The sequence below is a fragment of the Lacerta agilis genome, chromosome 2 (genome assembly GCF_009819535.1).
Source record: "Lacerta agilis isolate rLacAgi1 chromosome 2, rLacAgi1.pri, whole genome shotgun sequence".
NCBI classification, from domain to species: Eukaryota; Metazoa; Chordata; class Lepidosauria; order Squamata; family Lacertidae; genus Lacerta; species Lacerta agilis.
Window position 1 is genome coordinate 12,755,136 of NC_046313.1, and position 26,970 is coordinate 12,782,105.

General features: G+C 45.6%; 1 protein-coding gene across 6 annotated transcripts in view; it reads right to left on the bottom strand.

The window, feature by feature from the left end:
• Nucleotides 1-12,865: 12,865 nt before the first annotated feature.
• The window catches only part of BAZ2A (bromodomain adjacent to zinc finger domain 2A), a 40,390-nt gene continuing 26,285 nt past the window's right edge, over nt 12,866-26,970 (bottom strand). For 4 of the 6 annotated variants that reach the window (XM_033138649.1, XM_033138644.1, XM_033138647.1 and 1 more), the window contains exons 15-29: nt 25,862-26,076; nt 25,101-25,175; nt 24,518-24,680; nt 23,563-23,622; nt 23,223-23,367; nt 21,365-21,945; nt 20,071-20,299; nt 19,408-19,563; nt 19,149-19,312; nt 18,182-18,465; nt 16,897-17,029; nt 16,379-16,525; nt 15,827-16,065; nt 15,290-15,433; nt 12,866-13,438 (exon numbers count right to left, since the gene is read on the bottom strand). In XM_033138649.1, coding sequence (XP_032994540.1) covers nt 13,270-13,438; nt 15,290-15,433; nt 15,827-16,065; nt 16,379-16,525; nt 16,897-17,029; nt 18,182-18,465; nt 19,149-19,312; nt 19,408-19,563; nt 20,071-20,299; nt 21,365-21,945; nt 23,223-23,367; nt 23,563-23,622; nt 24,518-24,680; nt 25,101-25,175; nt 25,862-26,076 — 2,904 coding nt within the window. In that variant the 3' untranslated portion in view covers nt 12,866-13,269. The remainder of the gene's footprint in view (nt 13,439-15,289; nt 15,434-15,826; nt 16,066-16,378; nt 16,526-16,896; nt 17,030-18,181; nt 18,466-19,148; nt 19,313-19,407; nt 19,564-20,070; nt 20,300-21,364; nt 21,946-23,222; nt 23,368-23,562; nt 23,623-24,517; nt 24,681-25,100; nt 25,176-25,861; nt 26,077-26,970) is intronic. The other 2 variants (XM_033138645.1, XM_033138646.1) reach the window with 2 other exon arrangements.

The following is a 26,970-nucleotide window of genomic DNA, read 5'->3' on the forward strand; positions in this document are numbered from 1 at the left end:
TGGGATCAGGTTTTCCTCCCTAACAGGAGTCTTTGAGGTTTTGGAAAGATAAGGGTGCATTACACCCACCCACCTTGCATAGCTCCTTAGTCATTCTTTGTTGTCTGTCCTCAGCCCCCCCCCCCCAATTTGCACCCTTAATTGGTGGCAACACAGGACCGAGGCACCCCCATTTAATACCTCAAATATCGGCAAGGGAGAGGTCTCGGTATAAGCAACCGGAATCCCTGCTTGTAACATCAGTCGATTCCCAGAATTGCTGTTTTCGTGCCCCTTCCCTGGCCTGGAGCTTAGACTGAATCAAATTAAGCTGACGATTTACCCCAAGGTGCTGAGCTAAACTGAAGTGCCTTCATTTGGGCATAGGGCCCCTGCTCACCTTCATCGCTGAAAGCTTTTCAGCAGGGGCTAAACTGACGTCTGCAGGGTGAGACCTAACAGCCGACTGAGTAGGGGAAGAGATTTAGGCCAAAATTAATCAGCAAAAGGTGTCTTGTGTTTCTGTTGAACTTCGCCTGTCACAGTGTTCCACTCAAATGGCCAAAAGGGCACCGCACCATAGAGATATGGGTGCAGAACAACTCCCCCTACGCACATCACCATCCTGTTACCCAAGTGGCAGTTTCCAGAAAATGAGAGCTGGTTGCCTTATTTTCCCCCAACTCCGTCTTTACTTCATTTGGGTGCCAGCATACCACAGCATTCAAAAATGTAGTTTCGGTGTAGCACATGACACGCCCAACTTGTGCCGTCCGCAGCAGTTCCTTAGATCAGGCTGTAAAGATTCATGCTCAGTTAATTGGTTTTCTAGTGTGCTCCAAATCTGGTCAGCAACCCAAATAATACTTTTGGTCTGCACGAACATTTCCACTCTTGCACCAGATTTCCTGATATCCCACCCCCACCGCCACAAAATATAAATATATAAAAAAATACATTGCACATCATCAGAAGTCACTTTCTAAGTTTTCGGCTGAGTCCTCTATGCAATCCCTCTGGATCACACCGATCCATTAGGAAGTTTTGTTGGGATTGACATGGCTAGAAGCTTCCCAGGAGCACTTCTGCCACTGTCGTTAATTTTAATACAACTTACGCAGGATAATTTCCTTGCTGCGGGTTCTGCTTGTCCAACATGATCAGATGTGTTGGTATTTCAGGCAAATGGTAGTACGTAACTGCTTAGAGAATCCCAGGTTTTGAAAGAAGAGAAAAAAGGAGCATGGAGATTTGTGAAAACAGTATATTGAGCCTTCTTTCTTAGATTTACGTCTGATTTATTGCAGAACCAATTAAGTATGTGAGCATGAAATTATGTTCCCCTCTTACATTGGTTATTTTAATTACCGTTTTATATAAGGCTTCTGATAACAAAGTTTTAATGGATAAACTCAGATAAATTAGCAAAGCTTGAAATACACTAGATATAGACATTTGATGCTGGTAGCCAAGGATATGATTTATTCAACCCATGTAGGTAAGATGCACGTGGCCATGGAAAAGCTTTGATCTTCTTCAAAAGAATGTCCTTAGAATTAAATTGTAACCATGGTTCAATACAAACATAATGTTTAAACATGGTTCACATTAGCCATGGCTTGCTGCCGCCTCTGATTAGTATTTCAGAATATACTGAAACCATGGTTAGCTTCTGTTAACCTGCTCCTAGAGGGCATGTATATAAGACACCAGCAAGATCTGCTTGTCATCTTGCAGGCCAAAGGATGGAGAAACTGTCTTAACCATGGTTTGCTCAGTGGAGAAGGAACATTTAACCATGGTTTAGGCATGACACTTAAACCATGGTTAAGGAAAACAAACCCCACTCAAAACATGGTGTCTATGGGACTCCCACTATCCCTTTTTTCAGATTAATTGAGTTTCGATTATGACCCTGCTCTGGTTCCACCTCTGCAGTGCTAGCAAAATATAAAACAAAGAAATAAACTCAGTCCAGCAAAAGTTAGTTGTAGCAAAAAGTGCAATCCTCTAAGTCCCATGAATTCAGTAAGTCAAGATGCGTAAGATTCTGTTTAGGGAAATAAGGAACACAGCAAAGTGTGGCAGCTCCATCAAGGGAGGTCCATGCCTAGAAACAGCATTGTGAAGTGCGTAGGGATGCAGTTGCAGATATTAATCTAGATGTATATCTGGATGCAATATTTATCTGGGTCTTTCTGAACTGGCTGGATGTGTTCATTGTGCATAGGAATGCATATGCACCTGAAACGGCCCAATTGCCATTTGTGACTAGTTATCTATAACAAGAGCTGGTTTGGAGGCAAGGAATTCTCGGTATCATGGATACAAATACTTCTGTGCTGGTTTCAGAGTGACTGTGCATCACCCTCCATGAAATGATTTCTGATTTCAAACCTGGGACTGCAGTCTTTAGCCTTCCTGGTGGGGTTGCTGTGCGCGCCACAGATTTCGTGGATTACGAATCTTTTTGGGATTAAATTCCAGTTCAGAAAGGAGTGTATTTTGGAATGTTGTGGGAATGGTCTTTTCAATGTGTGTGTGTGTTTCACGGCTGGCATGCAGCTATATTATTAAATAAGTTTCATTTCCCAAAACTGAGGTTGACGTCCATCTCGGCAGTAGCTACGTCGCAATGTTTTCCTAGGCTAGTTGCATTTCACTTCTGCGTTCCTTCGTCTCTCTCACTGCCCTGAAGGAATTGGCTTTACTATAGGGTCAGCATTTCACAGACCGTATCCGTCGTATGTTAGGGACTCCAATCTATCTGCTGGGAAGTCTCTCTGCATTTGTTCAAGAGGAGCTGCCCTGGGCAGCCAGCAGCACAAAACTAAACAGATCCCATGCAGCAACAGACTTGGCAGCCCCCTACAAATCTTTTCCATCCAGGTTTGAGTGGAGGGTTCTGCGCGTACGAGCCATCCTAAGCCGCTGCCCCAGTTTTCTTGATCGGGGCAAATTGCTTAGCTGTTGCCCATGCTTCCTTCTCATCCTGTTTAAAAAATAGTTGTTCTGCAGACTTGTTTCATTTGCTTTCTCCTCCGGTGTGTTTAAGAGCTCCCTCTATTCCAGCCCCCCCCCCCCCGGAGCAAGCTTGCTTACTGGTCAGTCACACTCTCATTTGGACTAGGAGGTAGCTCTTGGTGGAAATGGGGTGAGAGGAGGGAACGCAGAGGAAGGCAAGAGTTTGGGTGCCATTTTGCATCAAGGCAGCCTTTGGGACTGGAGATGTATTCGTGTATGTCGAAACCCAGCAGAGGGGGAAGACAGGAGCAGCCTCGGCCTAAGCGTTCATGCCGATGTCCCTACCTCTTCTTTGCCCCATTTTTCTTTTCTGTTTGCCAAAGATATAAACAAGGTCTCCTAGGGCGAATCTGGTGCCACTCTGCACCAGAACAGAAATGGAGTGTGGTTTCTACCTGAGCCGAGTCTTAAGTCAGATGCAACTGTCTGTTAAGGCCCGGTCCCATGCAGAAAGGAAGCAAGGACTGGTTAAACAACAGCGAGGAAACGACATGAGAGGAGGGGAAGCCGAGGGTGGGGGTAGTGAGGGCAAGGGCAAGGGAGAGATTGTGGCCAGGGCTGGGTGGGTAAGGAGAAAGGATAGGGTGTAAAGGGAAGAATTAGGGTATGCATAAGGCTGGATGCTAATGCAGTGTGAGAGAAAGTAAGATTGCAGTGGGGGAAAAGGTGGACGTGCACAGACATGAGAGATTGTGTGCTGTGGGCCCAGATAGAGACCCTACACTTCACCACTGCAAAGCTTACCCATGGTCTTAAGCCCTGTTCTCACACCCCCCGCCTTCACTAAAGCACTTCCTAGCTTTTCTTTTCCTGAGGGGCACACCTATGATAGACAAACAAATCATGGCATTTGGGGCCATTTATCCCCCTTTGACCCCATCGTCCCAGGTCTGGAAGGAGGGTTGGCAGTTAGGAGAAACAACCTCCGTGGGCTGCAGAGGCCAGCTGTCGAATGGCGCCGCTCATCCCCCGCCCCCCGCCTGCGCCAGGTAGGCTTCTGGCTGCTTTCGTGCAGCACCTTTGCTTTAAACCCGAGCTGCAGCTTTCTCATGGGAGACGATGAGCAAAGTCACGGTCTGAGCTTTCCGCTCACATCCTCATTGCTCCTTCCTACACTCTGGGAATTGACCACTGCGCAAAAAGCATGATTTGCGAGCGTAGCATAGGGACCGAAGGCAAAAAAAGAGCAAAAACCCTGGGACCTAGGAGCATGGACCTCTAAGCTGCTAGATTTTTCTTTTAATCTTGTGCCTTGATTTCCCCTATCCCATTCTGCCAGTGGGGGGAACCAGTCCCTGCACTTTAAACTTCCAGTCTAGTTAAGGCCTTTCCTGATCTGCTCCTTCTCCACTTTGTGAATGAAAGGACCTTGCAGCCTTGTCCCACTCTATGCCCAACAAGGCCTCTGTGCTGTTCTCTGGCCCAGCTTCCCTCTGCACAAACCAGCCCACCCGCCCTTGTTGTCATCTCCTGCATCATGCTTGCCCCCACCCAGCCTTCCCACCATGCTGGAAGAGGAGGAGGAAGCAGCTGGCTGCCTCAGAGACCTAGTAGACTGTAGACGAGCCTCAAAACCTTTGTCTCTCCTAAATGCTGGTAACTTTTTTATTTAAAAAAACGAAACAAAAACCAGCTCCTCCATCCAGAACTCTTTGCCTGCCGATTCCATGCTTGCATCAAAACCCTGTCCTCCTTGGAAGTTGTTGGTGCTATTCGGGGGAGGGAAATAAAAGAAACCCGGTTCAGAAGGTCCCTTCATTTTTATGCTCACCAGTTCCAGTTTTTTGTCATTCTTAGCTACACATCTACCTCACACGTACTTGCAGTTCATTTGTACATCCTGAACCGGCAAACTGCACCTTCTCCGGGGGGGGCAAGTTCCCCCACCTCACCCTTAGAAAACCCTCTGGGCTCCTCTGCTTTGTTTCGGGGGGGGGGTGTGTGGAAGAGAAATGTTTGTCTTTTTCTTAAAAAAAAAAAAGATTAATAACCCCTGTGTTGCTGCTAATTACTGGAGAGTTTTGTTAAGATGTACCACATTTTGCTTTTTAAAAATTTCCTTTGTAAAGTGTGCTGACGCTGCGTTAGTTCGTTTCTTTGAACTTGAGCAGGATTCTTTGATACACAGGTAGGGCACAGTTTTGTGACCTCAATGTGAGACCCCCCCAAGCACGGCAAGAATTCGTAAGTGAGTACAAGTGATGAATGCTGCAAAGTTTCCACCTAGAAGTGAAGTCCAGGAATGGCATAAGCCATTGTTGGTTTTCAGAACGGCCTTTTTTATTTTTAAAAAGTGCTCGCTGAAGCAAAACAGTGGATTTATTTGGACCCCCCTGGGAACAGTTGAATGGTCAAAGGATAACAGCACAAGGGATCTTGCCTTTAAACCAGCCTGCCATGAACAGGCTTTCAGACTCCATACTCTGGCTCTAGCTAAATACTGAGTTTGCAGGAATTTGGTTTCCTTAAGAGAAAAGAAATCACTGGCCCCAGGTTATACAGCTCCACCTAAACCATTGACGCTTATTTCTGAAGGTTAAATCTCTCTCTGGGTGTTGAGGTGACTGCAAACCACCAAACTCAACTAGCAACGATCCCTGTTAGCAAAAGATACTTGAGGGAATGAACTTTTTGCCCTGGGCCATCACGGCTTGCAGAATCAAAATGAGCAGAGGTCAGTGAAATTTGGAGGGGGTAGAGTACTTTTGGTATTGCTGTGCTGTTAGAATTTCCAGAACTGGCTCATTGTAGAGGATAGGGAGCTGGATGTATTTGTCTTACAATACAGGATGGCTGCTCTAAGCTGCCCAAAAGTGATTGCACAGCCAAGTAAGACACTTCCGAGCTAATGGCTGTCAAACAGCAGCTGTTGCTCTTTGGGGAGACTCTTCTATCCAAAAGGAAGTGATGCTTTTGACAAATACCAATACCTCAGCTCAAAACACACACACGTACCCAGCACCATCAAAGTAGGCAGTGGGGTGGAGGCAATTCCAGACAGGCTAGTAAATAAAGCAGATAGTATTCCAAACCAATTCTATTCCAGCAGGGCACAAGGTTGTGCTATGGCCTCCTGCTTCTGTTTTTGCCACGTATTTCCTCTTGTCAGAGGCAGCATCCCTAGAGCTGTTGGCGATTGTTTCGGAGTTGGGCAAAAGGAGAAAAGTCAACGTTTTGTCTTCCAAAAATCTCACTTTTTGTCTGTCCAGGAGCTAAACAGTTTATGCTACTAACATTCTGAGTGGCAAGGAAAAAAAAGTGAGGGTCAGCAACAAGTGTTTCCTCGAAATACTTTACTCGCTAGGATCACACCAGAATAACAATTTTGTTTTTTAAAGAAAGGGTTTTCTTGATTGCAGAGCACTTTGTGTTTTTCAGCTTTGCCTTCCCGTCTCTAGGAGGAAGCTCTGGTGGGGATTCAAGCTCTGCTTGGAGCTAACACAAGGCCCAATCCACCCCATACCTTGGGACAAAGTTTATAGCTTGTCGGCACTTTCCTCTGGAGCAATACGCCCTTGGTGGTTCAGATGGTTGCACTGATGCCTTGCCCTGTAGCAAATGGCCTTTAAAGCAGATAGCAATAGGCACCCACTCTTAAAAAATACCCATCTCATGCTGGTTCATGTCTACAGCAAGGCTACAGGCTAGTGTGTTTTTTAACACCCAAGTCCATCATCATAACATTGGAACATAACAGCTAAATTGTTGCTTTAAAAACCACCACCACCACATGCTTGCCATGGATGTAAATGAGTCTCCTGTAAACATGCATTTGGCACTCTGAGCGATGCCTCTGCCCTGTTTCTGACTCAAGTCATTCAAAGCTCCCGGGAACTCTCAAAAGGCAACTCTTCTGTGCTTCCACTTGCCACAGACACAGTGAGAGTTCTTGGCCCGCCCGCAACCACAGTCTCAGTTCATTTTACCTGCTAGTTTTATTTATATACTTAGGACTATTTGTACAAGTTTTTTTTAATTGAGAAGTTTCTATAGTTTTGTATCTTCCATGCTACAGCCAGGCCTGTTTCTCTCTCTCAACCCCTGTACACCTTTCCCTCTGTGGAGCTCTGACTGGTCTCATTTTGAACAAATTTTTGTTTTTAAATAAAAGGTGGAAAAAAAACGTGGCTTGACTGCTTCTTGGAAAGAGAGTTACTTTTAGCTCGTCATCATCATTAAACAGTTCCAAGGAGATGCTGGTCATGCTCTCCCTATTAAAGCGATTTAAGACAAAATATGTCATTATAATGGGTTTCAAACTATGTTCCAGGAAACTCTTGAGGTTCTGTGGAAATTTATTGGGGACAAAGTTAAGGATGATGGACCAGTGTTGCTGGCAGACAACTTCACCAGCTCTACTGATCCTTTCACTAGTAGCGGGATTGCTACCAATGAAGAGTACCCAATAAATTCAATCAGTCTTTTCCCTGGGGGCGGCTATTTGCGATCATATGTATTCTAGATATACTCTGAAATGTATGGGGCATATCGGAAGGCCAGGTCTCCTGTAAACTGGCAATCTGCTCTAGAACACCTTGGCAATGTAGATAGCAAGATTCCCCGAAATGGTGGAGCATTGGAAAGTCAAGAGTTTCAACGTAATTGAACTGTCCTATTATGCACAAGAGGTTCATGTTAAAGAACAGTAAAAAGGCTGCCCCACCGATTGAAATGTATGCTTGCTGCGAAGGCTGTTTTCCCCCAACTTGGAATGGAGGACTAATCCACAATCTTAAGAAATGGTTGTGTGTGAAGTTTTGGTTTACCTAGAAGCTGATGTCTGCATCCAGCACAATATTCTGTAGCCCAGCCAACTGTTAAAGGTCTTCATCTCAGCTTCTTTAGATTGCAAAAGGGGGGGCGGGGCGGTGGAGCTACTTGAGAACTCAGGTACGTTATTTTACAGTGGCAGGTGCATACCAGGTCTTGTATTGCAAGATCTCCCTTGTAGTTGGTCTCTTACACAACTTCCACACTACTTAGCACTAATGAATTACCGATCTTTCTGCAAGCTGTAAACAGAATTGCAATTGACTTTCCACACTTTGTGGGGGTTACTGGACTTTTTCTGTATGTTCATTTTACAATTTTCTATACACACTAGTGGGAGTAGCAACTGCCTTACCATGGAGGTAAAGAGAGGCTCAGGCTATGGGACTTTGGGTGCCATCCAAACCCACAGAATTTAAGATTTCTGAAAACTACAGTATCTCTGCAAGATGTTGCTGGGATAGTTCACTGCATCCAAGCCTCATCAAAATGCCACTGCCCTAAAAAGCACCAAATTTCAAAAGCCTCCATGAAATGTTGCCCGCTATCATGATGGAAACATTTCTCTCCAGCACAGCTGATCTTTTGGGTTTTTCCACCTCAGGTGCCAAATTAAATTAAAAGTAGATAAGGCTGGACTGGATTCCAGTTGTAGAGACTGGGCCTTCCTCCATGTATGATCCACACAGCTCTAATTTAAGCTATATGTACACTCAAGGTGGAGAGGGCGTCCTTTTTAGAAATCACAGATCATAGAATTCTAGAGTTGGAAGGGACCCTGATAATCATCTAGTCCAACCCGCTGCAATGCATGCAGGAATATGCAGCTTTCCCATATGGGGATCGAACATGTAACCTTGGCATTGTCGGTGTCATGCTCTAACCAACTGAGCTACCCAGGCACACAAAACACAGCTGGTCTGTATAAACATAAACAACACCCAACTTGTAGACCAGAGATACCAATGTCATGAAACATTCAGTGACCTCACCTGTACGGATCATGCAATTTGGAAGGAACTGGTCCACCAAGAACCGCCACTCACCATCCTCCCTAAATTCTGCGGTATCACAATGAAATCATAGACTACAGATGCACCTGCCCAGCCTCTACTTCAACATTAAGAGCATGTGTTGTTGTTGTTTTTAAAAATGATGCCTCTTCAAGCTTTCTGGCACCCATTGCATATACACAGCCTGGCCCACATTTTAACAGGGTACTGAGGCAGGTTGCCAAAGAGCAGGATGGGGAACAAGTCCATGTCTAGAGTGGTTAATGTTCAGCTTGTAGCAGAGCAACGCCCTCCCCTCCCGCCCCGAGAAAAAGACAACATTCTCAAGCACATTCTTCTCTATCAAACGTGGGTTGTTTTTTTGTTTATTCTTTGAAACTTGACAAGCACTCTAACATCTGTACTTGTGGAAACATCACAAGGAAACAAACAGGAATTCTAGATTTTTTTTTCTTCCTTTTAAACCTTATTAAAAATGAGGTTGGTCCTAAAAATATAGAAAGAAATCAATTTAAATTCACAAAAAACTGTACATTATCAAAAATTCACTAAAACAAACACATTTGGTTATTCATATAAAAAGTGTGATGCCCCTCTTCCTGCTGTTCAGAGCATCTCACAGGATGTTGGGTTGGTTGGTTCCTTTCTGATATCAAATCAAGATGAAGGGGGAAGAAAAAGCCAGTAGTTGGATGATAAGGCCAATTATTCTAGTTGCAATTCTCAAAATCCAGTGGGGGGGGGGGGGGAAATGCATGTAACTTTCAAAAAACAACAAGGTATTTTATACACTGACTCCCCTAATGAAGATCAAGATTAGGACAAACCTGGATTCATTCTTTTAAGGTGTGAGGGTTTGAATCTAAAAATTTTAACATTTCCATAACAAAACAAAACAAAAGCCCAACAATTAACACTTCCAAACTCTCTAGAGCTTTCTCATAGCCGAGGAAAAAAATCCCAACAGATGAGGGGGGGGGGAATTACTTTTAAAAAAAACACCACCAAAAAGAAGCTGTTACAGCACAAGTTTAGATAAAATATAAATATTTATGCATAATATAAAGTCAGTTTCAAATAGACTTCAAATCTACCTCTTTATTTTAAAAGCAAAAACAAAACAAAACAAAAATCCCAAAATTTAAAATAAAATAAAGTTTGAGGTTATTTGATAGAAAAAGGCTACGTTTTGTTGAAAACAACTGGGGATGGGGAGTGAGGTTGGGGGTAGAGGAAGCACAGTAAGGGAGGTTTCAGTCTCCAGGCTACATCACCTGTGGCTGCATTTTACTTACATCAGTGCTCTTGCAACTGGATTGGTCGACGCGGGTAGGGGGAAAACACAAACACACAACCCCCTCATTCAATTGTAGCACAGGTGGAAATGCGGAAGGAAAGCCATCTCCTGATGGGACCCTGCCAGCCGTTTATCTGCCCCTAAGTGATACCCGTAATTTACAATGGTTTGAGGAGCAAGGCTGGGTATGAAAAGCAGCTAGGGAGTTAAGGTTACAGGAGATGGCCTTCCTACCACTCTGATCCACCCGGGTGGTGGAAGAAAAGTGAAAGAAGAAAGTTGTTTCCTCTTTTATCTCTCCTATATGCCTCCTATATGCATCTGCACCATGGCAAAGAATACTGGACCAGCATCCTGAAACAGACTGGAGAAAAACCAATGGCAGCAACGCCCCTGTACTAGGACAGAGGCAGCTGGGGTGGACTAGGATATAAGCCTATGGCTCCTGAATACAATACGGGTCGGGTGAATCTGTTTCCCAGACAGCAGTCTCCTTAGAAACCATTGCTCAGCAACAGTGTGATGCGGGTGCTCTGGGACCAGGTTATTACTTCGAATACAGATTGCTAGTAGGCATCCATGCACCACGAGGGGGGTGAATGATGGAGAGTTGCTGAATTGCAAGAAACAAGATGATCAATGATGCTTGTTAACAACTGCCTTGTGGACTGTTTGGGGTATTATTATTTTTTTAAAAGGCTAAAGACCTAAATATGTATTTTTAAAGACTTTGTTAAAACCGCATTCCCTCTCTTGCTCCAACACCAAGTGCAAGCAGGAAGGATTGAACATGAGATCACCTGGCTTCAGCCACCAATATTTGAATCTGCCAAGTGCTTAGCACCAGAAACCCAAATACAGAAAGTATCACAACTGCTTATTCGCATCAGGCTCCTTTCTCATGCTTTAATATGGCAACCATCCACCAGAACATCTCCTGCATAGGTTGGAAAGCAAAGAATCCCACACCTGCACATTCATCTCCATGGACGCTTGTGCAAGAGTTGTTCTCGGTGGATTGCGCAGGTTGTTAAATCATTTCCCAGAGCTGGAGCCATGCATTGCTTCAATGGAACAGGGCCTGGGGGTGGGACCCTCTACAGACCACTCTATATCTGCTCAGGCTGCTTCAAAACAAATTCTGGTTTTGGTGGTTCTGGCACTGGAGTTAATGATAGTTCATTGAAACAGGCTACTCTTGCCCACGTGGCAAAAATAACGATGAATGGAACCGCAATTATTTCTCCTCTGAAAACAATCAGAATCTGGTTTAGAAAAAAGGCTAAAATGTTAAGAATGTTCACATGGTGTATGTATGAGTGGCAGTCTAAGGTAAAATACTATATAGAAAATGTAGACAAAAGCTAAAAGTAAATACCTATGAATTCCAGATCTTTAGATTGAGGGCAGCTGTGGACATTCTGCAAAGGCCATACTTGGTGGAAGCATGAGCTTCTTCCTTTCATGCTTCCAGCAAGCACTTGCATGTGCCCTCCACAGCGGCATGCACCTCAAGGAGAGACAAGGGACTACTCTCTATTCACTTGCATGTAATGTCCAAACCTGCCCTTCTAGACTGAATCTCAGTCAAGATAAGCAAAGGAGGCAGCACGATTTAGACCCCACAGGTTAAAAATATGGTCAGGAGACAGGAACCTAACATGGAGGAAGATGAAATGGTGGCAGTTTTCCCTCCCTTCTAATGGGCTTAATCCCACATCTGTCTCGAGGAGGAAATACCTACGATAGATTGGGAATGGTGTTCCAAGGCAGGAAACAACAATCCTACCAAACGTACAGAGAGATTGCAGATCAAACTTTGTAGACAGTAGCCATCCCTGAGGAATAACGCTGGGGCAGAGTTGGGGGGCAGGGTGGGGACAACACTCAATTAGGCCAGAATCCCATGACATGATCTTCTGAAGAGCTGGAAGGGGGCATCAGAAAATCCTTCCTCCCAAAATGCAGGTTACATCAACCCCACTCCTGAAAGCTACTTTACTTTGGTCCCTTGAAGCCTAGTGATACAATTCAGCAATGTTACCCACAACTAAGAGGGGGGGAAGAGCTGTATTCTTGCAGCTGAGACTTGGGCACTGCAATGGACTCATGAGCTGCCCCTGCTGAAGTGTTCCCTGTGGAATCGGGTGGGGAAGAGGCTAGTAGGAAGGTTCTTCCAGCTAAACTGTGGTTTGCATGAGGGGGGATTATCTGGTTGATATTGTCTTCTTGGTACACACTCGTTCTGGATTATTCCCATTTTGTTCAACTCCCTTAGAAACTAAATCTGGAACAAACCAATATTGAGCAAAGGGTGTGTGTGATGCAGATTAACCAAATATAGGAATGCAAGACCCCATTTTCATACGAAGAGCTCAAGCTATGACCACCCCTCTGGAAGCAGCACATCTTAGTTGAACCAAGAGAATGTGGCTCACAGGAGTGAGACCCTTCAGAAGGGAGTACACCTTGCATTCACATGGGCAAAAGTACCTCGACATCCCAACTCCTCCAGATGAACACCAGCTCTAAGCCATATACCCTTGGTTTCAGAAAGATCATTGGAAACTGGGGGAAGGAACTGTCCACAGCTACAGTGGTTGTTCAGCAGTGGTGGGGAGAAGAGGCCGGTTGAGACAGAGTGGGAAAGGGCAAAGGGGTGGGGTGGGGTGGGGAGTAGAAGCAGCATGTTTCAGTGTCATCAAGGTTGTCATTCCCAGAGGCAGGAGTGATCTGCTTTATACATTTTCAACGCGACTCTAAAAAGGAGAAAAACTTAACGTTCACGTTACTGGCCATTAATGCATGGTACTGACACTGCACAGAAAAAAGTGTTCTTACACATTCACTAAGAACTATTGCTATTATTAAATAGCCCCAGCTAAGCTGGGGTTGTGGGTGGTTGTTTCTCCATTTGAAAAAAATGAACTTTTTTTTTGGCTTACACAGTTCAGAGTTTGTGTTGTTTAGAGCGAAGAAGTGAGGAGGGGGGGCTTCTGAGGATCCAGGCGGTGAGTAAAGCCGCCCCATTGTTAAATGCCAATCCAAGTCCAATCATTGTGAGAGGGGGAAACATTAATCAGCAGGTAGCAAGATGAGCTCCAGAAGAGACAGTGTGCAGCACAGGGTTTTGAAATGGGAGGGCTTCGCCTTTGGCTCCTCTCATCTCTCCCCATTCTGCCAGCTTCATGGGTCTGTCTCCTGTTTTCCCTGATAAAACTCCTCCCACCGGCTCTCAAAAAACTGGCGCATGGTCAGCCCTGCCTTGCCCACCTCGGACTCATCCTCATTAAAGGTCCGGCAGTTGTCGAACACCAGGGCAGCATCAGCAGCAAACTCCTCACAACTTGTGTACCTGCGGAGGACAAAGAGAGCAGCAGTCAGCTTCCTGGAAGCAGCTAAGAAGTCCAGCACTCAGGTAGAAACTGCAGGCACCCTGCAACACCACAATCCTATCCCTCAGTGGTGAGGGCAGCCTCAATGCACACTGCTTTAGCCAGCTCTTAGTTGCTGGGAATCGCCCTCCTCCCAAGCTCTCCCCCTTCCTTCGTTTCTTCCCAATGGCTATAATGCAGGGGCAGATTATTATCATGTTATTACATTTATACCACACCAAGTGGCACACCCTTTCCCTGTTCTACCTCCACAACAACCCTGTGAGGCAGGGTCTAGTCCCAAGTCACCTAGTGAGCTTCATAACTTAGTGGGGAACGTGCTTTTTGAATCAGCACTGAATAGTTCAGTTGGTTAAAGCGTAGTGCTGATAACACCAAGGTTGCAGGTTCAATCCTTGTATAGGACAGCTGCGTATTCCTGCATGCATTGCAGGGGGTTGGACTAGATGCTCCTCAAGAGTCCTTTCCAACTGTACAATGTTATGATTTGACACCTGGTCTCCAGTCCAACACTACACTGCACCGGCTTCTTTTTCAACAGCTGTAGGCTATGGCATAATTTGGATTTGGGACCTGCCAACTGTAGGAATGACTCCCTACAGGACTGCAGTATGGCATGTATACACTTGGGACAATTCCACCAGTCTTTCCCTTGCTTAGGCTACCACCATTTGCAGGTGTCATTAGGAAAGGGAGGAGGCTGCTGAGCTTGAGCAGCTAGCGGCAGGCTAATTTACAGGAAGACCTTAATTTACACTGTAAGAAATAGAAAGGAAAGATCTTGTGGCATCTTAAGAACTAACACTAACACACTTGCTTTCATGAGCAAGAGTCCAGCTCATCAGATGTAGAAGTGCTCTCCAAGTTGGCAGGTGTGTGTGTGGGGGGGGGGGGAGAGAATAAAGCAGTGACATCAGAGGGAAATAAATATATATTTTTGCCAATGTGGGGTAATGCTCCATACATCTGGACTCTGGTCCACAAAATCTCATGCATTAATAAAGGGGCTAGTTTTCAGGATGCTACAACACTCTTGGGTGGTTTTTCTGAAGCAGACAAACACAGCTACCACCCCCCCCCTCTCTCTATATATATATATACAGTGGTGCCCCGCTAGACGAATGCCTCGCTAGACGAAGGCATTCGTCTAGCGGAAGGCTGCCCCGCTAGACGAAAAAGTCTATGGGGCTGCCTCGCAAGACGAAAAAATTTCGTCTTTTTTTTTCTTTTTCGTTTTGCGGAGCGCGGCTGTCATTGCCGCTCCGCAAGACGAAAAACCCACTAGACGAAAATTTTCGCAGGACAAATTATTTTCGTCTAGCGGGGCACCACTGTATATATATATATTTAAAAAACCAATCTCTTCCAATATCATGCCCAGGTGGTGGATAAAACACTGCGCCTTTTTTCTAAAAAGTTTTAACTCAAATTTCGCATGACTGCAAAGGACACCAGCTTTGCGATCACTACCTCTGCCATTCCTACATCACAACGCTTGGCCTCCCCAAGGCAGGCCTCGTCATACACTCCTTTCCCTGCGCACCATCACCTTTCCCTCAGTAAGCCCTCTGGAGACCTCAAGTTTAGTAACTCTGCAAAAGAAGCCAAGTCCAAGGGCTGTGGTATACTGCATGGGGCCACCATTAGGCGTGTGCTAGCTCCACCTGCACAAAACTACCCCATTTGTAGCACACAAAACCCTCCAACCAGGACCAACCCCCACAATTAAAAAGGGGTTGTGTGTGCGCCATTTGGATTTGCAAATGCCTTGAGCTGGCCGTGCCATCAGCAAGCTCCCTCCCTGGACTCACCCGCCGCGCAGCAGCCGTGCCCTCATGGTGGTGAAGTCCATAGGGTTTTTGATGATTTTCCGATAGCCAGGCACTAGCCGGGGATTAACTGGTTCCAAGAAAGGCCAGGCAGCTTCATGTGATTCCATCTCCATCAGGATGATCCTGACAAAAAAGGGCCAACATAGAGTCAGGGCTAAAGAAACTGGAGAGCTTATTGGTCAAGCTGATGAGGTCTCCCAAGGAGCAGGAGGAGCCCTAGAGGAGATTTACTGACACACTAACCAAATTATTTGTTTGGATCATTCATGCAAGAAGAGGTTCTTGTGGCAGCTTACTAATGCAACTAAATAGGCAAGGGTTGCTATGGTGGGCAAAGGTATGCACAAGTTTCCCCCTCAGCTGCCTCTCTCTGCTTCTGAATCTCTAGGCCACAGCAAGTCTTAGAGCAAATGGTCCTTTCTCCTCTCCATTCAAACCTAACTGAAAGCTTATCCCTATGGCATATTCTGCTCCATACCCTTCTCCCCTGGACACCAACTCCAAGGTGACACCTACTCGCAGAAGGTGAGGTCGGCACTCTGGCCTCGTGTAGACACTCTTCTTCGCTTGGAAGGAGATAGGCCTTCACCCGAGTATCGGGGCGGTACGTTGGCCAGGTTACTGCGCTGCTGGTTTGCTGATGACCGAGATCGGGGCCTGAGCTCTTCCTTTCCAAAAAAAGCCCCGGAACTTCCACTTTTTCTTTTCTTGCCGCGTCGTGGAGAGCCATAGTCATCCTGGTATTCTCTTTGCATCTGTAGCATAGAGAAATTGGAGGGGCGACAGGGATGTGTGTGAGAGAGGGGGAAATAAAGAACCATAAAGTGGGATTTAGGAATCCCACTTCAGGGAAGGGTTTCCCAAAGGCAGCACAAAAAGTCTAGAGCTATCCGCTAGGGATACTGCACGGTCCACACGGTTGCGCCCCCACACACTCCAACATTCAACACTCCCTCCCTTGTAATGCATCTCAGTACAAATTGTGGAGCAAAGGAAGCCCTGCCAATCAAGGAGGACATATCAAAGAGTTTGGGATGGGACAGATTCTAGCCCACATGGAGCCAGCACCTGAGCGATGCAGAGGGAGCAGAACCAGTCACCGGCCGGCACCTCGGTCATCTTGGGCCGGTGGCAGTAGAGGTGGCAGCCACGATCGCAGCTATCGCATAGCAGCAGGTTCTCATCATCATCCCCTTTCCGGCACACTAGGCAAGTCTGAAGGGCAGGGAGAACAAGGAGGGGTGAGGACCAGCACCACATTCAGAGGTCCAAGGCCAAAGTCGAGCTCTGAGAGCTCTCCCTTTTTCCCTTGTCCCCCAATTGAGCTCCTTCCCAGCTAAATTCATCCAAGCCACGGCTCTGCTCTAAGCAACCCCTTTGGAACAGAGAGATCTTTCTGCAGATCCCACAGCTGCTTCATTTCCTCCTAGTACAGGCTTAAGCACACATGTGCGTCTAAAGGCCACACAAGGAGGATCAACTCTCTTCTCTGCACCAGGGATTTCACAAGTTACCTATGTTCACTTTGATTTCTTCATTTATACTTCCTTATATTTCCTACCCCCAACCCAGTACTCCTTCCTCACCGCTCTGACAACGGACTTCTCCCAGGCAACAGAACGCTCCAGCTGGTAGATGCACAGAGAAACTTGGGCTGCACTATGGCATCTCTCCAAGGTCTGGCGCCACATTCGCATCCGCGGTGTGATCTCGTATGCACTGCAAAAGAAAAAAATAGCAATCCATTAAGATGGGGGAAAGTCAATCCTACCCAGCAAAGGAAATTCTTCACTTGGAGTCTTTTGGGGCCATTCCAAATGGAAACATACTGTGAGAGATGGCAGACATTTGGCGCATCATCTGAAGCTCCAGGATGGAATTGTCAGGGGAATCTATAGCTTCTGGCTCAGAGTCTTACTGCTCTAAACCACCTACATCCCTGTTATATTTAGTTCTCATTAACGTCCATCATCGCCTAGCTCATAAGCATGCTAGGTAAACATTAGAAATCTGGTGAACTTTGACACTTATTGTTAAGCCTCAAAGACTTAAGTAGGCCCAGAAGGAAATCTAACAGGATTAAATGTCAATAGCCTTAAGTTCAAATATCATTTTCATTTCCATCATATGCAGCAAAAATTGTATTTATCATACCTCAGGCCTGAGAGAAACAGATTCTTGCCAGTAAGATTTCTGACATTTCCTGCTGGGCCTTGTAAAACCATAAAACTTACTGGTAAATGTCAACATTCACCAGATTTCTCACTTTTGCTGCAATGCATACATTTACCACTTTCTATTGCCTAAAAAGCCTCATGTCAAAACAACCAACAGCAGCAGCTTTTTTCCTTTCATCTCAATGCAATCAGACCTGGAATTTATCAGGAGCCCTGCCCCCAACAAAGTCCATACAGTGGTGCCTCGCTAGACGAAAATAATTCGTTCTGCGAGTGCTGTCGTATAGCGAATTTTTCGTCTTGCGAAGCACCAACGAGAGAATAGCGGTTTGACGAAAAAAAGGAAAAAAAAAAAAAATCGGAAATTTTTTCGTCTTGCGAGGCAAGCCCATTGAAAAATTCGTCTTGCGAGACAGCCTTCCGCTAGCGAATGCCTTTCGTCTAGCGAGTTTTTCGTCTAGCGAGGCATTCGTCTAGCGGGGTACCACTGTATTCTCCCATTTCCACAAGAAGTTTTTTTAATGTTAGTTCCTGTGGGTTTTTACTATTTTACTTTAATGTAAACTGATTTAGGAGTCCCTGGGTTAAAAGGAAAGGTATAAAAAAGCTTTTTATAAGTAGTGGGATGACCCTGATTCTCAGAGTTAGGAGTAGGGCCCTGGCAATTCAGTCAACAGTAAAAGAATACACCTACATTTCTGTGGTACCCAGCTCAAGGTTACTGGGGTTACTCAGCAAAGCTTTTTCTACCACCACCTCGTGAGGAGGCCAGAGGGGCTCTCTGAGGTATCTCCGCTCCAAGTTCTTCTCTAGCTCTGTCAGGCGAAGCACAGCTAGGTCTAAAGGGTTGGTGGTTTCACGCTTCATAGCTGGTCCTTCACGCCGGTTTTTTATGGTGATGTCTTCCAGAAGCTCCAGCTGATGCTCACAGTACTGCAAGTCGTTCCGAGCAGAATCAGGCTCTGGACTTGTCCAGCCCTGGAGGGGAGGTGGAAGCACAACAAAGCAAAAATGTGAGATCAGGGCATGGCAGGAAGAAGAGGTGGTTGTGACATACTCTGGGAACCCCAGGTGCATTTGGGAATTTTCTTTCCATGTACCCACAGAAACCAGTTCGTGCAGGTACACAGTTTTCAAGGTTGTGCTATTCCTGTTGCCAATGAAAAATATTTGCACCAAATACTGATGATGCCTCTGGCACAGATGTGCAAAGGAGCCCCCATGTACCAGAACACTCACAGTATTAAGATAGCCCATCAAAATGAGGAAGCTTGAATCATCATATGGTGCCGCCAATGTACATGGACCTCTAAAGGTGCCACAACAAAAAAAGAGAAGTCTTTGCTCTTAAATTGATTAGCTTTCTGCAGGGCAGTGTAGCTGCAAATGTGCCAGGTGGGAAGTAATGCCCACATGCAAGAATGGAAATGCCAAGGTAGGATTTTAAGGTGACCTGGGTAATTAATTTCTCTCCTCAATTTTCCAACTCCAGAAACAAAGAGATATCTCAATGTTATGTTTTGAATTGTTATGGCAGATCTAGAGATTACCAGGCACCCCCCAGGGTGATCTGTGCAACGTGAGGCTCTCCCCCACCCCACCCACAATAATAAGTAGAGTTATCAGGAGGGACTCAGCCTACCCTGGATCTTGGTACCTACTCGGATCTGTAGATCAGCCATGAGTACCCGCTGCTCCAGCTCCTCCACCCACTGCAGAACAGACAGGTCTGCCTCAAAGGCCCGCTCAGCCATCGACCACTGGGCCAAGGTTTCCTGAGAGACAGGGTGGGCGGCATCCTCAGGATGGGTCTGGAAGATGGGATCTAGGTGGGAAGGCCAGAAGAGTCCATTAGAGAAGTCAGGGGTGTGGTAACGTGGCTCCCTGCCTCACTCCAGCCATACGATGAGAAGTTCTTACCATTGGCAGCTCGGGCACACACCTCCCGTAGGTACTCCTTGTGCTTGATAAGGTGCTTGTGCAGGGCTTTCTCGCGGATCCCTCGTGGGTGCAGAACCTGCACCACGGCTTCCAGCTCTTCTGGATCCTGCAGCCACCACCAGCCACTCTGCATCTCTGCAAAGAAGAGAAGAATGGGGAGGGGGAGGTGAACCAGCTCAGAGTCTGGGGCCACTGAATAAGCCACTGTTTCCGCACAGCTTGCCTGTTAGCTCCCAAATGCTGCACTCTGGGTCTTGTGTCAGGTCAGCATGCATGTGAGGAACTGCACATCAGCAGCTTTCAAGGTTCAGGAAGCCTTTAAGTAATGTGGAAGACAACCCTATCTAGTGCAGTACTTGAGGGGGTTGTCCTTAAGAACAGAATTTTTAGTCCTCATGGGAAAAACGTGAAACTGCATTGGCAGTTTCTACAAGGTCTTACAAACTGAAGAGACTGTGGGGTGATGCTTCCAGGGGTTAGGAGATGCCTATGGTCACTCATGGCGGATTCTCAGTCGCGTCTTCTTACAAATGGCAAACCATTTCATCTTCCCTCACAATACTTTTCCAAACCATGATATCAGTAACTTCAGAATACGCACATAGTACAAATTATACAGAAGGAGATGCAGGTTTCCCTCACCTGGAGGTATAGGCTGTGCTGTCAACTGTGTCAAATATTTCTGCTCAATTTGCTTGAAGAGTTTTGTAGGGGGGCGCCCCCGTCGTCTCGGCTGCCCTAGCGGTTCCTGGGATTTAATGGGGATGTCCTTGGCTCTTGAGGAGCAAGTACTGTGAAACCTGGAGCTGGAATGGAGAGGGGTGGAGGCCAGTTGTGGCAATGCTGGGCTGGCGGTGGAAAGGCCATTCAGCTGTGGAGAGGGAAAGATCAGGATGCATCAGACGAGGCATGAGTTCTAACAGGGCTTTAATGTCACGCTTCTAGTGGAGTTGCCATCTGCTCAGGGAGCTGCCTGGCTGTTTTTTCAATCATGCCAACACTTATAGGTTACTATGCGGGCTTGAAAAAACTCAGCTACTACCTTATCTGAAGTCATTTGTTGTCTTATTGCTAGCTATTATAAACTAGTGGAAGGCACCAGGGAATGGTGTATATTAGCAGGGTAAGAGGATAACTAGATAGAGGACAATGAGATCAACAAAGGATGTTATAGTTTATCTAGACCAAGCTTGTGTCCCAAGGCAGGACAATCTTATAACCTAAAGCATCTCTGAGAGATGCCACTTCCACTTTTGCCTTGAAAGCTTCACAGGAAAAGATAATAATAATAATAATAATAATAATAATAATAATAATAATAATAATAATAATAATAATAATTTTATTTATACCCCGCCCTTCCCAGCCAGAAAACCGGGCTCAGGGCGGCTAACATCAATTAAAATCACAACAAAAAACATAAAAACGATCAATTTAAAATAACAGATTAAAATACAAATTTAAAAATTCAATTAAAACTGCAGGTCTCAATTTCAAATTAACCCACCAATAAAAGCTGAAGCATAAATATACCCACTCAACGAGAAAGCTCATTCTGAATGACTTTTCACAGTTAGGAAATCCTTCCTGATGACAACTCTAAATCTACCTCTTGAATTCTAATCTATTACTTTTTGTCCGATTCTCTATGAACAGTAGTTTCCTTTCTGACATTACAGCTTCCTGCCTGACAGTTCCTACCTTGGACAGATAAGAAAAGCAGAGCAATTCAGAAATAGCATTACCACCATCAACCCCACGCTGTAGTTGTTACATGGAAACAGACCAGTCACAGGGAACTGTCCCCAGGATGCAGGTAAATTCAATTCCTTGTATTAATGCAGGCATCATGTCCCTTGTTCCTCTACTGACCCAGTCAAGATCAGAACTGGAGCTTGCATTCCCTGCTAATGAAAGGTCTCTAGACAACACTCACCTGCCGGGTCGAAGCCTTTGACTGGTCCCTGGTCGGGGGCTTGCAGGTATGGGGGGCAGCTTTTATAGAGGGTTGTTCAACGGAGGTAGTAATTGGAGAGTCATTACAGGGTGCCCGGGGCAGCAGATTGAACCAGGCAACCTGTGTTTCTGTGGCACTTTCATCCTCTGCGGCAGAGTCTGGCAGCTCATCTGGGGGTAACGGGTCCCCTTTGCCAGGGCTGCTGTCTGGGGTAAGCACAGAACTGTTGAGCAGCGAGGATGCCTGCTGTGTCTGGCTGAGCCAGGACAGGAAGGCCGACTGGCTGAGGTCATGCTGGGATTGGCCCATGGGCACACAATCCTCCAAAAATCCATTGACAGACATGGGGGCGGGCTCTGGCAACTTGGGCTCCGACGACTCAGGCAGCAGCATATTGTCCCTCCACGGCCGGCTCCACGACCAAGAAGTTGTGCCATTTACATAATCAGTAACCGGTGGTGTCTCAGTGGTCTCTTGTTTGATGGGCAATGCCTCAGGTTCTTCCTCCTTCAGGGCCTCTTCCTTGTCTGGCAAGTTCTTGGATATCTCAGGGGAAGCTGCTTGGGAGGAAACAAAAATGCTATCTACCTAGGTTTTGCCACAAGATGGTGCTAAAAACTTATCTCAAAAATACGAAGTCAGGGGTGGGTGCAGGGAGAACCTGTGGCCCTCCAGATGCTCTTCCATCAGCTCCAAGCAGCATGGCTGATGGTTAGAGATGATGGAAATTTTGAGGGTCCAATGTCACCTAAAGGGCCACCGCTTCATCATCTCTGTATGGAGTGAAGGAGGCAAGCACAGGTACAGCAGATCTTTTTTCTTTTGGAAAGTATCTTCCCTGCCTCCATCCGCTGACTGCAAGGTAAACACTGATTCAAATCACTGTGGATGTGTGTGCAGCTTTCTTGAGCGGGTACAACAGTGAGAGAAAAAGCCGCTAGCGCACCAAAGATCAAGCATCAGCTTTTCAACAAAGGAGTCATTGGCCAAATGTTACACACAGCTGAAGCCTAAAGTGCAATTTGGTTCACAGATATAATGCCCTATTAAATTACTCCACCCATCCAAATATATCCCATGCTGCCTCTGCACCCTCAGCAAACTTCAGTCAAATTGGCATTTCAATTTAAAAAGTGAAATGTGGCCCACAGATTTAAAAACAGACACACAACCCTCCTGGTTCCACTTCCCACTTCTACTCTGCTGTTCTTGCTTCATATTCTGAGCTGTCCCATGGCTCTTTCTAATTAGCCAATTAATTCTTATCTATTTTGCCAGCTGCAACAATCCTTGTGGCCCCAAATTCTGAGGAGGGAGCCACCCCACAAAAAACAAGAAACACCACAAGAAACATGTGTTCTTCCTCGTCAGACCAAGTGATGGGATCTACAGTGCCATCTCTTGCTTTATAATAGAAAAGCAAACTGATAAATAAAAATAAAATAAAATAACTATTAGGGAAAGGCACATGCTAACAAAAACCACAATTTGTACGATAAAACAGGAACTATAAAATCACAAATTAATAAACTGTAAAATAAACTAATAGGCAGACCCCAACCCAGTAATGCCACAAGTACATTCCAAATACCTGCATGAAGAGTCAGGTTGTTACTGAGAGCTGAAAAGAGGCTGCCATTTGTGCCTCTTAGGCTTCTGGGGGAAGGGAGAGAATTCCAAGGCTCTCTCCCACATTCCCACATAATGTATAGCTCCCAAGGGGCCCCTCCCCGCAGGAGAACTTAAATGTTCAGTCAGGACAATATAGGAACAGAAGTCCCCTCAACTATCAGGGTCCCAAGTGGTTTAGCATTTGTACATCCTAGGCTCCACATACCTGCTGAAACCTCACAACCTTCTACGAAGACCCCACCTAGGTGAGGCAGCACCCAATACCGACGTCGATATCGATCCTGCCCCAGGGATGAAGCCCGTAGCAGCTGTGAAGCATGGAGCAACTTCTTGCGGAAGAACATCTGGCGCTGCAGCAAGGAGGAGACCAGTAAGAGCACCGAGTGTTATAAAGTGCCTGTGCAAAGCTCTGGTTACCACAGCAAAGAGTGACACACCTCCCTGATTATTCTATTAACAATCCCCAATACACCCTTTTAAGTCTAGCTGCTACAACAGCTCCTTCCATTCTGTACTCACTTATCTTTTCAAATAGAAGCATTTACCTTGGAAAGCTTTTCAATTTGTCTCTCCAGCTCAGGCACACTGGAAACCGGAGTGTCATGCTGGGAAAGAAAGAAGATAACTTAGAGCCAAACCCTCGTGTTTCCCAGCAAATCTAGGCTGAATTGCTTTGGATACATTAAAAAGATGCTAGTAAGAAAAAGGGGAAAGTGATGAGCAGAGGGGAGGATCCAGCTGCTGCAATTTATGAAGTTGCAAAATCCACTAAGAGACGGGGGGGGGGGTTCCCTCTTATTCTACAGGAGGCAACACAGAGAATATATACTCACTTCTTAAGACTTTTGCATCTTGCTAAAAGAACTGGTTATTTTGACAAGCTTAGATCTGCCTCAACTTCCATGGCCAAACATGATTTTTACCAAGGGTCACACTACTTTGAAGTACAGTCGTACCTCAGGTTACGTATGCTTCGGGTTGCGTACTTTTAGGGTTACGAACTTCGCTAACCCGGAAGCGCAACCCGACGTGCGCACAATTTGCGCATGCGCAGCGTTTTCCGCTTTTTTCGGGTTTTTCGGTCTGCGCATGCACAGAACAAATTGTTCGGGTTACGTCCTTTTCAGGTTATGTACTGTAACCCAGAACGGATTAAGTACGTAACCCGGGATACCACTCTAATTAGAAAGCGGGGGTAATTTAAATCTATTCTAAAATATTAACTTTTATATGTTTTCAAGGAGGGTTGTGAATTTCTCTTGATTTTATTGTTTTATCTTTTTGCAAACCGCTTTGAGGCTTTTTACAATCAAGCGGTGTATAAATTTATGAAATAAAATAAAATCAGTTGTTCCAATAGAGGTTATTGCTCAAACTGTCCTGCATTTCATGCCATATGACCAACACTGCTCCCTCCAAACCTGCACTTTGCTATTAGAGCAGTTATTCAGGGACACTGCATACTCCCTTCTCAGTTTACTCCATCACACCTTCACCTACCTCATTGTCTTTCCGTGTCCTGCATGCTCTGCTTCTCTCCTCCTCCATTTCCATGTCCTCATTCTCTTCATTAATGCGTGAGCTCCGCCGCCACCGCCCTTCCTCCAAGCCTGTGATTTCTGACTCGGGGCGTCCTGTCTTCTTGGCTAGAGCAATCTTTAACCTACAGTGCAACAAGGCACCAGTAATGGAGAGAAAAGGGACATGATACATTACAGCAAGGGACTCTGGGATTGTGACTCAGGGCAAGTGTTAGCCAGCCACTGAGCCTGCATGAGCTGATGCACAACTACTAGCCATCTGGAATTATTTCCTTAGGTGACCCACATAGCAAAGGGAGGAGAACCAGAGGGCAAATGTTATTTTCCCCTAAATCCTCTGGTAAATCCAAGATGGTGGAAAATAATGCAATCAATAATCACTTTGGCTCCTATAGTCACAGTAAGATTCCACACCACCAGAGGCTACTTGACTTAAATAAATATGAGTGAAATGATCTCAGCCCTCTTCATCTGAGTGCCCCTCCCACACCCACTGAGCTTTCTGGTTACACTGGGTCAAAACTAAATCCATGGATATGTACCTGCGCAGCTTTCCTTCAATGATCCATTTATTTCTCCTGTGGTTAGACATGTTCTCTAGGGTCTTGTCAATTTCACTGCAAGAGTTTTAAAAAAAATAGAAAGAGAAGTGGGGTCAGGTAGAGTGTATACGACAGGAAAAGTTCAACTGCAGAAAATTGGAAAATATTCCATTTTATCAATATATGCACAATGCCCATTGAAGATCCACCCCACTACACATACACAGTCCAGTGTACAAGAGAATCTGTCAGCGGAAGAGTAAGGCAGTCACTCATTCCTTTAAGGCAGACATGCAAAGCTTATGTAGGGACATTTGGACGCCCAATACTAATGTAATCTGTTGTTCCCAGTGGTATCTTCCCAGAAAACAATTTGTTCTCTGTTCAGCATGTTTTCTACACAAAGCCTGGGTGCAATCTGGGAGGCCACGTGCTAGAGTGCATTTAGAGTGCATTTAACAGCATTTTTACCCCAATGTTCAGTCAAAAAATGCTCCCAGTGCAGCTTGCATAAAATCAACAATGAACAAGATAGTCCCTGCCTACAGCCTTGCAACCTTACTGTGATCACTAAACATCTAAGATATGCTGAACCATCTAGCTCCTCTGCTTGCTTTCCTCTCTCAGCTCAATACAGTAAGATAGTATCATGGGGCAGGAGGCCTCCCCATCCATATCTACGTATTTTGAGTTCAGACTGTCACATACACATGGCCATGAGAGACACAACTCAGCAACTTGCCTAATCTATCACCACTTACTTGATGATAAGGGCACTGCTGTTAAGTTCATTGACGAGGAAGGCCAGCACAGCAGCCTTTTTGTCAGGGGCTAGTGCCTGGAAGGGTTTAGTGCGCAAGCAGTCACATAGGTTCTCATCTGCCCCATAGGCTATGAGGAAGCAGCGAAGGATCTCAGACACAGTGTCACGGTTCAGGCTTATCTCAGAGAGCTTCTCACCGAGGATCTTCAGCGACTAGCAGGAGAAAGGAAAGGACAATAATCAAGATGTGTCTGCCATGCCAACAGGAACATTCCGCAGAGCATTCAAGACTCTTTCAGAGAATTACCACCACCAAGCTTGTAGGAGAAAACTACCACCACCAAGCCAAACATTACTAGGGAGTAATCTGTTCATGACAATGGGGTAATAATTAGCCTCCTCCACCACCTTAATGTCACCTCTAAACTGTCCTCTTTAAAAAAAAAGAACAACAGTATGGTTGGCAATATGTGTTGGGTCCACAATGTATTGAGACTGCCCCACGGTTAGAAGAAGAAGAGTTTGGATTTGATATCCCGCTTTATCACTACCCGAAGGAGTCTCAAAGCGGCTAACATTCTCCTTTCCCTTCCTCCCCCACAACAAACACTCTGTGAGGTGAGTGGGGCTGAGAGACTTCAAAGAAGTGTGACTAGCCCAAGGTCACCCAGCAGCTGCATGTGGAGGAGCAGAGACACAAACCCGGTTCCCCAGATTACGAGTCTACCGCTCTTAACCACTACACCATGCTGGCTCTCCATGGTTCTAAGCGAAACAGGCAAATGTGCTAATACGTCCAATTTGCAGGTTTTAGATTCCACACAATTTATCTTTTCTTGGTGCAGAATTTTGATTAAGCTGCCTCCCTCGACCCTTCAAAGTACAAATTTACATAGGGCTGGATAGAACTCATGGCAATAAGTAGAACAGATGCAAACAGATCACTGGGGAGGAAAAGGGCCATGAAGAGCAACAAGATCTCACACCATGGTCAATGAAGCCTCCCTCCAAGCTCCCTCTCATAAAAGCATTTAGCAGATCATTCCATGCAACTTTTAAGTCCTCTCTGAAACCTTGAATGCTAGAAGCATTCTTTTTCAAAAATAA